At 44.4% G+C, this 12,541-nt stretch overlaps 2 protein-coding genes across 3 annotated transcripts in view; one reads left to right on the forward strand and one right to left on the reverse strand.

The window, feature by feature from the left end:
• Uba5 (ubiquitin like modifier activating enzyme 5) overlaps positions 1 to 7,078 on the reverse strand; it is a 17,346-nt gene extending 10,268 nt beyond the window's left edge. The window contains exons 1-4 of one of the 2 annotated variants that reach the window (XM_005368458.2): positions 6,417 to 7,078; positions 4,044 to 4,089; positions 3,841 to 3,930; positions 819 to 928 (exon numbers count right to left, since the gene is read on the reverse strand). In XM_005368458.2, coding sequence (XP_005368515.1) covers positions 819 to 928; positions 3,841 to 3,930; positions 4,044 to 4,089; positions 6,417 to 6,559 — 389 coding nt within the window. In that variant the 5' untranslated portion in view covers positions 6,560 to 7,078. Of the gene's footprint in view, positions 1 to 818; positions 929 to 3,840; positions 3,931 to 4,043; positions 4,090 to 6,416 lie in introns of those variants that run through there. The other variant, XM_026789941.1, reaches the window with a different exon arrangement.
• Positions 7,079 to 7,266: 188 nt separating this feature from the next.
• Acad11 (acyl-CoA dehydrogenase family member 11) overlaps positions 7,267 to 12,541 on the forward strand; it is a 74,065-nt gene continuing 68,790 nt past the window's right edge. The window contains exon 1 of the mRNA XM_005368460.3: positions 7,267 to 7,455. Coding sequence (XP_005368517.1) covers positions 7,313 to 7,455 — 143 coding nt within the window. The 5' untranslated portion in view covers positions 7,267 to 7,312. The remainder of the gene's footprint in view (positions 7,456 to 12,541) is intronic.

Here is a 12,541-nt window from a genome sequence, read left to right on the forward strand (position 1 = left end):
GGCCAGTGCCCGGTGACACACCTGCACACCATCTGCAGACGGCCAGTGCCCTGTGCTGTTTCTGACAAATAAACAAAGGAAAAGCAGAGGAGAGGGCTGAGGCAGCGATGAGGATTTAAATGGTCTGAAGAAGATCCAAAGTCGTCCTCTGCTGCCGTTGTTGCACTTCCTAGATGAAAACACGTGCATCATTTGGATCTAGCCCTCTGCCCATGTGCTGCAGCTGCTGCAGACGAGCTACGAGAGCAGCTCTACACTGCACTTGTGACTATGTCCTGCTCAAGGCCAATGTTGGACTCCCTAATATGGACTTCTCATAAAAGATTTCAAGAATGCTCCCATTCTAACCCAGAACAACCTCTGTGCTGGGAACAAAGCCTTAGCCCCAGTACAGGCTGAGAGTTTCTTTATGTCTTTTTCAGTTTAGTCCAAAAATGTTTGGGATTTGCAAATCACAGCGTATGAGCCAAATCTGGCCACTACCCAGTTTGGTATGGCCTTTAAGACTAGCCTGGCTTGGGTTTTTGTTGAGTCTATGCCTTGCCAGGCAGCCCTGGTTGGCCCAGTACTTGCTCTCCAGCACAGGCTGTCCTCAAATTTGCACCACTCCTCACATGGCCTCAACTTCCTGTGTGCTGGAATGTGCAGCATAGGCCGCCATATGCCACTAAACAATTCTTAAATGCTTGGAGGAAAATCTTTTTCAGAGTAAGTAAAAAACTCATTTTCTAACAAGACCCCACTGCGTGTGGCCCTCTGCTGCAACTGCAGCTAACAGGACCCCATTGCATGTGGCCCTCTGCTGCAACTATGATTACCTCAAGGTGTGTTCTGCGGCTTCAACTTTACTCAGTCCTGCTTGATGAGGCTGGAAGAAAAGTCGATTCATGTTGGCCAGCTCCACCTTGTCATAGTCAAAAAGCAGTAACTAAAATGAAAACAGTGGTATTTCAATGAAAAATGACATGAAACTAGTGGATTTTCCATTTGATAGGCTTAATGATAGTGGTCTAGTAACATTAGTTAATTCTAAGGCACCCGGTGCCTTACAGAGATTTACTAAATGTTCTGTGAGGAAAATGCACAGCATCTTCTATCCTCAGCTCAGTGACTAGGCGGCTGGGGCCTTGCTGAACAGTGCTCAGCTGATGCAGGGCTCTCCCCGACCCCATGCTGTGCTGCTTCTACAGCTCAGTGAGAAAGGGAAGCCTGCTCCATTCCCTTGACTCCGTTTGTATAGCACACCACACAACCAAGCTGAGGCTAAAAATCATTACCAAAGAGAATTAGCAACCAGTTAATTATTCTTTCCTGTTTCCTTCCTTCCTTCCTTCCTTCCTTCCTTCCTTCCTTCCTTCCTTCCTTCCTTCTTTTTGAGACAGGGTTTCTCTGTAGCTTTTTTGGAGCCTTTCCTGGAACTAGCTCTTGTAGACCAGGCTGGTCTCGAACTCACAGAGATCAGCCTGCCTCTGCCTCCCAGGTGCTGGGATTAAAAATGTGTGCCACCACCACCTGGTTCCTGCTTTATTCTTGTCTACTTCAGTGTTTGCCACTGTACACACATCACCTAAAATGAGCAGATCATATTTCTCTTCAGTATGAAGAGGTCAGATTTTTTTTTTTTTTTTTTTTGGTCAGTGCTGGGGATTGAACCTGTGACCAAATCCATGCTAGGTAACTGTTCTACCACAAAGCTATATCCCCAGACCTGATTTTATGCTTCTCAATACAGAAACTTAAAACAAACAATGACAATGCCCAGAGAACCTTAGTATCTTGCTAGCAAAGATACCATTTAGGCCCTTTATAACTCCAAAGTCCCTAAACTATGGCTCACTCAATAATACTTAGTAGGTGAGACAGAGTACTAAATCTGAGTTTGTGGCTCTTATTTGGTTTTGTGAAAAAAGTGGACACTGTAACACTGTCGCTGGCTTAGGTCAACTTTCTGGAAAGCAAAGCCGCTGATGCAGACTTAGTCATCCAGGAAACTGCAGCTACTTGCAGAGATAAGAAATGGGCTCTGGGTTTTCTAGGCACCATTACCCTTCTCCAAACTTAATCAATTAGCTTCTTGCTTATCCGTTTTACAGAAAGGAGAAAGAATTCTGAAACTTAACTGTTTAGTCTGGTTTACAAACCTGGGTATACAGTGGGATCAAGAGAAGAGTTAGTGGAAACACAGGTGTCTGCATCTCACTGCCAGAATTCCTAACTGCCTATCATGGGAGTAACTGGACATGGTGCTAGCCAGGTCTTCCCGGTGATTCTCATTACAGCAGTCCTCAGGAGTGACTGTAGCGTGCGACCTCATCTAGCAGCTTCTGCACCACCTGAAGCCGTTACTGGGGCAAAGAGCAATTCCTCAAGACTAACATGCAGCGTCTACTAAAAGATGGATTCTGATCAGCTGTATGCACTGCACCTTAAGCCTTCCTTCCTAGCGAATGCCCAGGCAAAGCCCCCAGTGGTTCTCAGTGTTTAGTTTCTGTACTGTCTGGATTGCCTGGAAATCAGTATGACAGTTCTCAAGCTCTGACACCTGTAGGACTAAAACCACAGAACAGGTCTGGCAGTCTGCTCTAACAGGCTGCCACTGACCTCGGGCATCTCCAGCATCCCACCAATCAACCAGGTACTCAAGCCATCAGCAACAATATTTTGGCCTGCTTCTATAAACCACTTCAAAGATATTAAGATTATAATAAGCATTTTAAGTATTTTGTTGGCATCATTTTTATATTGATAAACGAGGGCCAATTCTGCAACTGATATCATTAATATTAAGTTATTAACAAAGATATTGGAGAATGCATGTTTTATGGAAATAACATAGGGCAGATAATTGGGGAAAACTTCTCTATTCAACTAAGTAATATCAATAGTCCTTGGCTTTATACATCTAGGACTGAAATCAAATTCTGGATGAAAGGTTCTACAATTCGAGTCTGTTTTTAAAAGAAAACAAAATGGGCTAAATAAAAAAAAATCTAAAACATCCCCGGTTCAAATCAGTGCTTTCCACTCTGTGTTTAGCCGAGTACTTCATCTGCACTTTTTATCCACTCAAATGTCCTACAGTCTTTTGTATCAGGGCCAAATAAGACAACACTGTTTTTAAAAAAACTGTGTCGGGGGGACTTGGAGGAGTGAAGAAGGGGAGGCTGCAGGCAGGATGGATTGTATGAGAGGGTATATAAAAAGTAATAAGAACTTTAAAAAATATTGTAAAGTGCTCACTTGGCAGAAATTCAAATTCCTCCAGAGTCAGCACTTCTTGAAATCAATACATGCTCAAGGTTGTATCCCGTTCCCAAAAATTGTACTGTGCTCATCAGCTGTGCTATCTGGAGTTAGTCAGCTATGTAAGAGTGTGGGGCTGAACTCTGACCACTCAGAGTGGAGCACAGGAGCCCTTACATTAGGAATAAAAACCCAGCAGAACCCCCACTGGGTGAGCCTGCCTGCTTGAGTTGGCATAGCTATACACCCTCCAGCAGAAGTAAAAATTTTGCCTTGCTAAAATACTAGGAATCTATTGGGGGGGGGACCCCTGAACCATTTCTAACAGGTTCTGTATCTAAAATAATTCCAAATTAATTACACATTACACTACCCTAAACAAAAGTTCCTGAACACAATTAAATGCCCTTTGTTTAATTAGCAATAACATGAGCCTTTGTTTGGAGAGGGCTATGACTCAGCCTCTTGAGAAGAGCTATTCCATAAACAAACAGAAATCAACAAAACACTGATTGAGCAGAAGAGCGCTAACTTGTACCTGATTTGCTGCAGGGGTCAACAGTTCCCTACTGGACAGGCAAAGAGAAGTCTTTTTACCTTACCAATGCCACATCTTGTCAGCATTTCGGCAGTCACACTGCCAACTCCACCAACACCTACTATTGCTACAGCATAAGTACGAATTTTCTGTGAACACAAAATGATACGTGTACTGGTTACTGCTCTTCATTTGATTATTCGCCAGAAATTATTCTCATCCACCGCAATCGCGTTCAGAGGCTGGTAAAGGTTTAGCATACCTCATAGTCACCAACAATCCCCATCCGCTTCAACGCCATCAGACGGCTTCAAGAAAAAAAAGAGGTTCAGAGTTCTTGCAGTCCTTTTTATTTGTATTTTTCATATGTATGAGTAATTTGCTATTATGTGAGTATATGTATGTATACATGTAGTACTGAAGGTACATACAGTGCCTGCAGAGGCCAGAAGAGGGCATCAGATACCCTGGGGACTAGAGTTAAGGATAGTGAACTTCCCTGTTGGTGCTGGGGATCAAACCAGGATCCTGTGGAAGAGCAGTCAGTGCTCTTAACCACTGAGCCATCTCTCCAGCCCCACACTGTAGTGATATTTTGTTTGTGCTCTAACAAATAAAATAAAGCTTGCTTGAAGATCAGAGTGCAGAGCTAAACCACGAGTTAGCCATAGAGGCCAGGCAGCGGTGACACACACCTTTCACCCCAGCACACAGATCTCTGTGACAACCTACTGACCTTAAAAGCTAACTTTTACTAGGTAGGAATAAACCACTCAGTAGATTTAAAAACATGGACTTTCCTGGGCGTAGCCTGTGAAACATTTTTCTTCTAAAGAACATTCTTTATCCTAATGTATAGACAAGATCTACACCTAATAGTTTAATTGTTGAGGGACAACATGAAATGTCATAATTTTCCCATGCTGTATTAGTATATAGAGAGTGAAATAAGCTCATGGTCTCTGTTCATGATGGATGATGTCTACTTTTGGAAGCATCTGTTGTATCCCAAGGATTCTAAGCACTTCAGCCACTGCCCATCTGCTCTATTACCTAAGTGTGTGTGTGTGTGTGTGTGTGTGTGTGTGTGTGTACTCTGTGCATGTGTATATATGTGTACACATATATTATGTACATAAAATGTGTTATACAGTTTGTTCTTGATGGCCCAGGTGGATCTAGGGCTGTTAGAAAGTCAGCAGTCCTCTGGCTGGCCCCCTTCTTCCCACTTTCAACTCGATGCGACTGTGTCTAAAAATGCATACTACTGCAGTATTTTCACCACTTGCTTTTCAGTCTTCTGAAGATTTCACTCATAAATGTCCATGACTGCTACCAAACACTTCCCACCCATGCAGCTTGGCCATCTTGGCTACACATAAGTGTTCACCGCTGGGTGGCTGCTTTAGAACTCTCCCTTGCCTCCAGTCCTCAAGAAAGCAACTGTGTCTTCCTGATGCCTGCTCTCCCATGTGCTTTCACTTAGCCTAGCCCCAGCAGGTCTCTAACACGCCTCTGCACACATTCACCTGCACGAGTTTCCGATGTCAGCACCTGAGAGTGTCTCTAGACGCACTGCACACATTGCTCTCTTTCTAAAACTTCACTTATGTTAAAACCACCCAGTTTCTATCCGCACTACTTACAGGCTTACAGACTTAGGGGGGAGAAACCTAACGCACCCAGATCCTATTCTCTGCTACAATCTATCTAAAGCAGCTCTCTACCTCTCACTTCTCTCCCCTACGGAATGAACTCGAAATCACAGCAATCCCATAGGGTTATGGTGAGAAGAAAAACATGTAACCCAAAAGTCTACCTGCCTGCTCCTGAATGCAGTCTTGTACGAGGCTTGCCATGTACAACTGCTGTTTTAAGAACTTCACGTAAACTGACTGTTTCAGTCTTCATAACTATGACAGAAACGGGCATTCTTATGGTCCCACTTCACAGTAAGGAATCTGAAGCAACTTAGCAGCTGTTAGAAGTTACTGGCTATTTGGTATGCTGAAAATGAATTCATTCCGCCGTGATGCTGAGACCTTCTTCCCCTTATTCACTGCTCTGTATTCTCCCTCATAAACTAGAAAGTCTTTTAGGGACAGAAGTAAGCAGGCCTAGCAAAGTCGATAGTCAAAGATGTTTCTGAGCCCCCTAGTAACCAAGTCTCGCTCGCCCTGCCTCATCTAAGTTATACTGAAAGGTCTTTCAGTAACTGTAATTTAGCCTTGGCAGCTTTACATAAGATGTCAAGTTCTGACAGAGCTCTCTAGCAATCAGCCTTATGCAGAGCGAGGCAGACTAATAAAGAGACAAGGGAACAGAAAACTGGGCATTGGACAGCGGGCACAACAGCTGAACCATATGGATGCCTGCCTTGGATTCTCTTTGCAGGAGAAAGGGGTCCCACGATACGGCCCAGGCTGGCCTGGAACTCGCGACAACCCCAACTCACCCTCCCGAATGCTGGAATGAATCGTGAGCCACTACGCTCGGCAAGGATTATCTTCTGACTACCGCTAAGACGTGGCCTTGCCCATCTAGGTACAGGACAGCCACAACAAGAAAGGTGCCGCAGGTGGTCTGCTGTTCCCCGCAAGAGGAGCGTGGCTCTGCCCGCCCCACCATGGATCACCTGTAGGGATTGGAGTCCACCACCTCGGAGCTCATCTTCTCTATGCGGGTCCGGCCGCCCACGACCTGCCGGCTTCTCTCCCGGGAGAGTTCTCGTTCCAGCTCCTCAACCCGCTGCCGCAACCGCTCCACCGTCTCGGCCATGGCTGGGCCCCCGGCAGTCGCCGCTGCCAGCCTGGGCCTCCGCCGCCGCCGCCCCACGCTGCTCCGCTGGGCCCACGAAGTGCAAGTGGACTAGGCACAGCCTTCCGGGTCCCGACAGCCGGGAAAGAGACTGCAGGCATCCCAGTAAGACACGTCTCCGCCACGCCCGCCGGTCTTCCGGCGCGCCGCTTCCGGTGCGCCGCCGCCATGGCTCCCCCAGGCAAAACAGTCCTCAAAACAGTTGCAGTTCTCCTCTAGAACCGCAAAACCAGGTCGCGGCAAGGCCAGCGTCTTGAGTGTCCAGATCAGGCCGACAGCGATTCTGTCTTTCTAATCTAGAAGGCCATGAAGAACACCGAGGTCTTTACTCCGGGACCCCAAGGTCGTGGGGGACCCTCTTCTTAACCGGACCTCACAGGGTTTCCGCCTGGTGCGTCAGTAATCTAGAGTGGAGGATATCCCCCGAGTGACGTTTGTGACCTTGTTTTTCCATAAAATCGAGCCCTTCAGCTCTGACGCTGATAGAAAATTCTCAGTTGGGGCCCAGAGCAGGCGCTTCATTCTCCTCCAGACCCCAAGTCACTAGACTCAGCCGCCCACACTGCTTAGCAACGGTGCCCTAAAGGTGATTGGCTTCCGCTAAGCCCCACCCTGACCACGCCTCTAAGCTCTAAGTGTAGTTCCTACCTCCTGGCTGCCATTGCGTTGTCTGTGGATTCTGCTTCTCTGTAGCCAGTGACAGCAGTGGCAATCATGGAGATGGATGTCACCAGTGACACCGTGGAAGTGCTACCCCAGCATAAGTTCGACGTCAGGTCCCTGGAAGCCTATCTGAATCAGTATTTGCCTGGCTTTGGGGCAGAGCCCCGGGCTGTGCTGACTGTTACTCAATACAGGTATCTATCATAGCCTTCGCCTTTAGCTAGAGCAAGTCTGTGCTTGGTGCTTTTCTTCTTTGGGTCCTGGGTGGGTTTCTCATTTGCCCAGTCGCGATTGGTTTCCCTGCAAGGACGCTTCTGCTGTATGGCTTCTCCTTGAATCTAGTCTGAATTAGAAGGCAGTAGTAGAGGCAGTGTCCATTATGCAATGCAGTCTTGTTAAGGACTAAAATCGTCTGACTAATTGACTGAGATGGATGAAGCTGGACACTTTTGAAGAAAAAGATGCTTTCTGTGACCTTTTGTGCTACAATCTGAAGATTATTTTCTGGAAGACTGGTGCCATTTTAGTTGACCATAGTCACTTGAGGCTAGGTTAATAACACCACTTGAAGTATTTAGGCCCAAGTTCTTGAAAGGAGGGAATTAAATTGGATGAGATGACCCTGAGGTTGCCTTTCCCCACTGGCAAGTGAATCTGACTTTAATCTGATGTTTTGCAATAAATAGTTTTCATTTTTATATGATTCCAGTGTAAAACCATTTTATATGGTTCCACTATAAAACCATTTTATATGATTTTATGATGGTCCCAGTCAATTGTGTGTGGTCTTTTTCTCTGGGGATTTAACTGTAACATAAATTCTGAAACCAAAGTTTCTTTCTTATAATTTGCCCGATCCCATTTGTCTTGGTAAGGAAATCTTGAAGTATGATGAAGTAATGTAGGTGAGAGGGCTTGAGCATTGACATATCTGTATAGAGGTGAAATAAGGGATAGTTGGCCCTTGTGCTTTGTGTTTTAAACAGACTGAAACAGATCAAAATTTAAATCTCAGTGGTTAGTCCAGTCCATGTGGAATTTGGCCAGCTTGTCATCTGATGTCAGCATGATGGCCATCCCATCCTGCTCTGAGATAAAGGTCATATATTCTCAGGCTAATGTGGTCCTGTATTATCTTGAAAGTAATTCTCAGTTAAGTTGATATTCATCAACATCATGGTCTTGAAATGAAATTAGGTGTGAAAACAGAACTTATTTCTGAAACCAAGTCTGGTGCTACTTGCTTTAATCCCAACACTTGGAGGCCAAGGAAGGATGATAGTAAGGTCAGCTCAGACTATGTAGCGATCACAGGTCTCAAAAACCGTTTTTCCAGAACCGTTATATAGGCTTGGTTTAACATACATGCATGGAAGTACAGATTCAACACAGAAGACACATTCATTTCCCCAGATGAAAACATTTTAAAATTAAAAATATACTAGGCCACAAAAGTATCAAAAAATCTTTTTGAACTTTGGGCCAGTGAGATAGCTTATCAGGTATGCACCTACTGCCAAGCCTGATGCCCTGCGGTCAGTCCTTAGAAACCGCATTGTAGAAGGAGAGAGCCAGTTCCCGAGAGTTGTCCTCTGACCTCCACGTGTGTCCCACATAAGTAAATACAAACCCCACACATTTCCACAATATAAGGACAAGCTTCTTAACAGGACAAAAACAGCAAACAAATACCATGTAGAAAGTAACGTTCATATGCTGGTGAGCCAATGAGCAACATGGTAATAGTTTGTTAAGATAAATATACACACCACCTGCATTTCTATATCTTAGCAACAATCAGAGTATGACATTCAAAAAGCTCTGATAAGAACATGTTTTTTTTGGTTTTTTTTTTTTTTTTTCTTTTTTTTTTTTTTTTGGTTTTTCGAGACAGGGTTTCACTGTGGCTTTGGAGCCTGTCCTGGAACTAGCTCTGTAGACCAGGCTGGTCTCGAACTCACAGAGATCCGCCTGCCTCTGCCTCCCGAGTGCTGGGATTAAAGGCGTGCGCCACCACCGCCCGGCAAGAACATGTTTTTAAAAAACCAATTACCTAAACACCAGGCTAATAGGTATGCAAGACCTTTGTATAGAACATGACAAAGCCTTATTAGAAATTTTTCAAGAACTTTAGAAATTTAGAAATAACGTACATGAAGAGGAAAAGTCAGTACTGTAATTTTTCCCAACTGATCTAGTATAGGTTCAAATAATGCCAATGAAAATCCTCTGTTTTTCTCTAATTAAAAAAAAAACTTCTAAATTTTCTGCAAAAGATCAAAGGGTTAATAGAAACATTCCTAATGAGAAACAAAATGGGAGGTTTGGATTAAGTAGCATAGTAATAGCACACAAGTGATTAACTGTGTCGGTGAGGCAAGGTTCACAAAGGACCCATGTTTATAGAACTGGTGTGAGAATGTTGACTCAGAATCAGCTTGGGAGAAATGGGAAGAGCCATAGAAAAAGGCTTTTCAGGAGCTTGTGGTGAGAAAACTATTATCCCTATGAAATATTGCTGGGGTCTACCTCAGTAAATAGAGTGCCCCCTGGCATGGATGAAACTAAGTGTTTAACCCCAGTGCCACATAAACCAGGGACAGTTTGTGGTGCAAACCTGCAGTCCTAGCACAGAGAGATAGAGACAACAAGAGTGGACGTTCAAAGCCACCCTTAAACAACTTCACACAATTGTCCTCTGGCCTGCTTTTGCAGATGGTGGTGTGCATGTTCACACACATCAGGTACATGCATGGTTAAGATATGAGACCTTAAAGACTCATTAAAGTATGAGTCACTGTAACTGCCCTTGACCAACCTTTGACATTATTCTGTAAAACTGAGATTGAGAAAACATGCATGCCCTTTGCCCCAGTGATCATAATTTCTTAGAATCAAGAAAATATTTTTACCAGGCTATCAAGAAGTCATCTACAGACTATCCATCGTGTTGCTTATAATAGAACAACTTTAAAATGATAATATGAGAGCCTGGCGGTGGTGGCGCACGCCTGTAATCCCAGCACTCGGGAGGCAGAGGCAGGCGGATCTCTGTGAGTTCGAGGCCAGCCTGGTCTACCAAGGGAGTTCCAGGACAGGCTCCAAAGCTACAGAGAAACCCTGTCTCGAAAAACCAAAAAAAAAATGATAATATGAGTAAAATAAAAGAATAAATTGCCCATGTGCATAGTGGACTGCAATACATTAGTGAAAATGATTCCCCCACAGCTGTACATAACATATATAAAAACAAGGGGCAAATATAGAGCATGTGGCTTAAGGAGTTAAACTTCAAGAGAACAATAAGCATGAAATTCAAGGCAGAGCTACTCAAAGGTCTGGTAATTTCTTCAAGATAGAATATGGCTTTGTTTGCTGTAGCTATTCTGGGCCTTCTAGGTTTTGTAAACATTATTTTTAGTTATGCAAAAATCTTAGCTTTCAAATACTAAGTCATTTTGGGAATATAAAATATAGTTAAACAGCAATGTAAACATTACATAGCTTGACAAAATAAGCTGGGTGGTGGTGGTGAACACCTTTAATCCTAGCACTTGGGAGGCAAAGGCAGGTGGATCTCTGTAAGTTTGAGTCCAGCCTGGTCTACAGAGCGAGTTCCAAGACAGCCAGAGCTATATAAAGAAACCCTGTCTCAAAAATAAAAACCTTCTGTCTTGTAGCATTGTGCCTAATGTGTATCTAGCTCTGTTGTTGGTCTTCAGCATGCTCCACTCTACATGAAGCAGATAGACAATAAACATGAATGATTTCTAAGTATTATTTGCAGGTTTATGCTATTTGCAGTGTTATGGGGTGCAGAAAATGTTGAGGACAAAGCAGGAAGGCTACATTGAAAAGGTAGCAGCCCACAAAGACTAGAAGGGGTTGAGGATGAGACCATGGAAGCTTTCAAGGCACAGGGGACCACTGAAGCAAAGGCCAGGTATGGGGAGTGTGGCTCATGTGTCAAGGAACACAGATTAAGTACTGTAAGCAGGGGTAACAGAAGCCCTGTCGATAGCCATAGGGACTTTGCCCTTCACTTTGAGTTGAAGTGAGGAAAATTAGAGATTTTTGAGTATAGGAAGAAATAATTTGCTGTCCTTATTGTTTTCAGCAGAAACTCTGCTGTGTTGAGTTTGGCTGGAAAGAGCAAAGTTGGAAACAAAACCAGTATGTTAGAGTTCCAGCAGAGGCGTTTGTGGCACAGGCCAGGGTGGCGGGGTAAACCAGGTGAGAGGAGATTAGATCACAGTCTAGGTAGATTTAGGAAGAGCGGCTAATAATTAGATGCACTTTAGGAAAGGGAGAGATGTAGTTGTTCTTGTTTTGCCGTGCTACCTGAGCATGGGGTTATCATGAGCTAAAACAAAGGTGAACATAAAAGATATCACAGTTTGAGGGATAATGTCCCTGCAGGCTTATGCTTTGAACTCTTGGCCCCTAGGTAGTGGAGCTTCTTCAGTGGTTGGTAGAACTGAAGCAGGCAAATGTAGGCAAGAGTTAGCCACTTGGCACTCTGAGTGGAGACCCCCTTTCTAATCATGCTCTTAGCACCTGGGAGCCCTACCTGAATAAAGCTGCATGGACCTTCTGCTCCAAACAAGGCAGTAGGTCACTCCTGCCTCGGGAACTCTTGGGTGACTTGCATTTTTTGTTTGTCCATTCGTGTGTGTCTTGGAACATATTGAAAATACCCTGGAACTAGATGCAAAAGGCCAATCTGGTCTGTGTTCGTCTTGGGGGTATAAATAGTAAAGCGAATTGTGTTCTCTAGTAAACTTTTAGACTTGTATTTACCGTCTTATGCCTATGCTTGGTTAGGCATGTGTATGAATAAAATCAGGTTCTTCGTGGGAAAGGACATTCACAATAAGCACTTACATAACCCAAGCCTGTCAGTCAAAAGCAAAGCGCCCATATTATGCCCCTTAGCAACTAACTCTTCCTTCTCCTGGATCCCATGGAAGAAAGTCCCAAAGAATAACTACTGCTTTGTGGCATTCTTATTCAAGTAGCCCACCATTTCTCTGTATTAGGCCCAGAGCCATCTCTTTACATCAAACTTCTTGGACCTTGACATTAATGTGTGCTTTTTCAGTTTTTGTGGGTAAGACACCCCATACCTGGAAACACCCAGACCACTGACAACAGAACCCTTGGGACTTGTGGCTTAGCTTATAGAAGTGGGGTGTAGGGGACTGGCCTTGACGGTCATGTGTGCTTCTGATGCCACCTGGAGCTCTCTGCTTCCTGGTGGCATCAGAAGCACACTGGCAG

Source organism: Microtus ochrogaster, unplaced genomic scaffold (genome assembly GCF_000317375.1).
Source record: "Microtus ochrogaster isolate Prairie Vole_2 unplaced genomic scaffold, MicOch1.0 UNK33, whole genome shotgun sequence".
NCBI lineage: Eukaryota > Metazoa > Chordata > Mammalia > Rodentia > Cricetidae > Microtus > Microtus ochrogaster.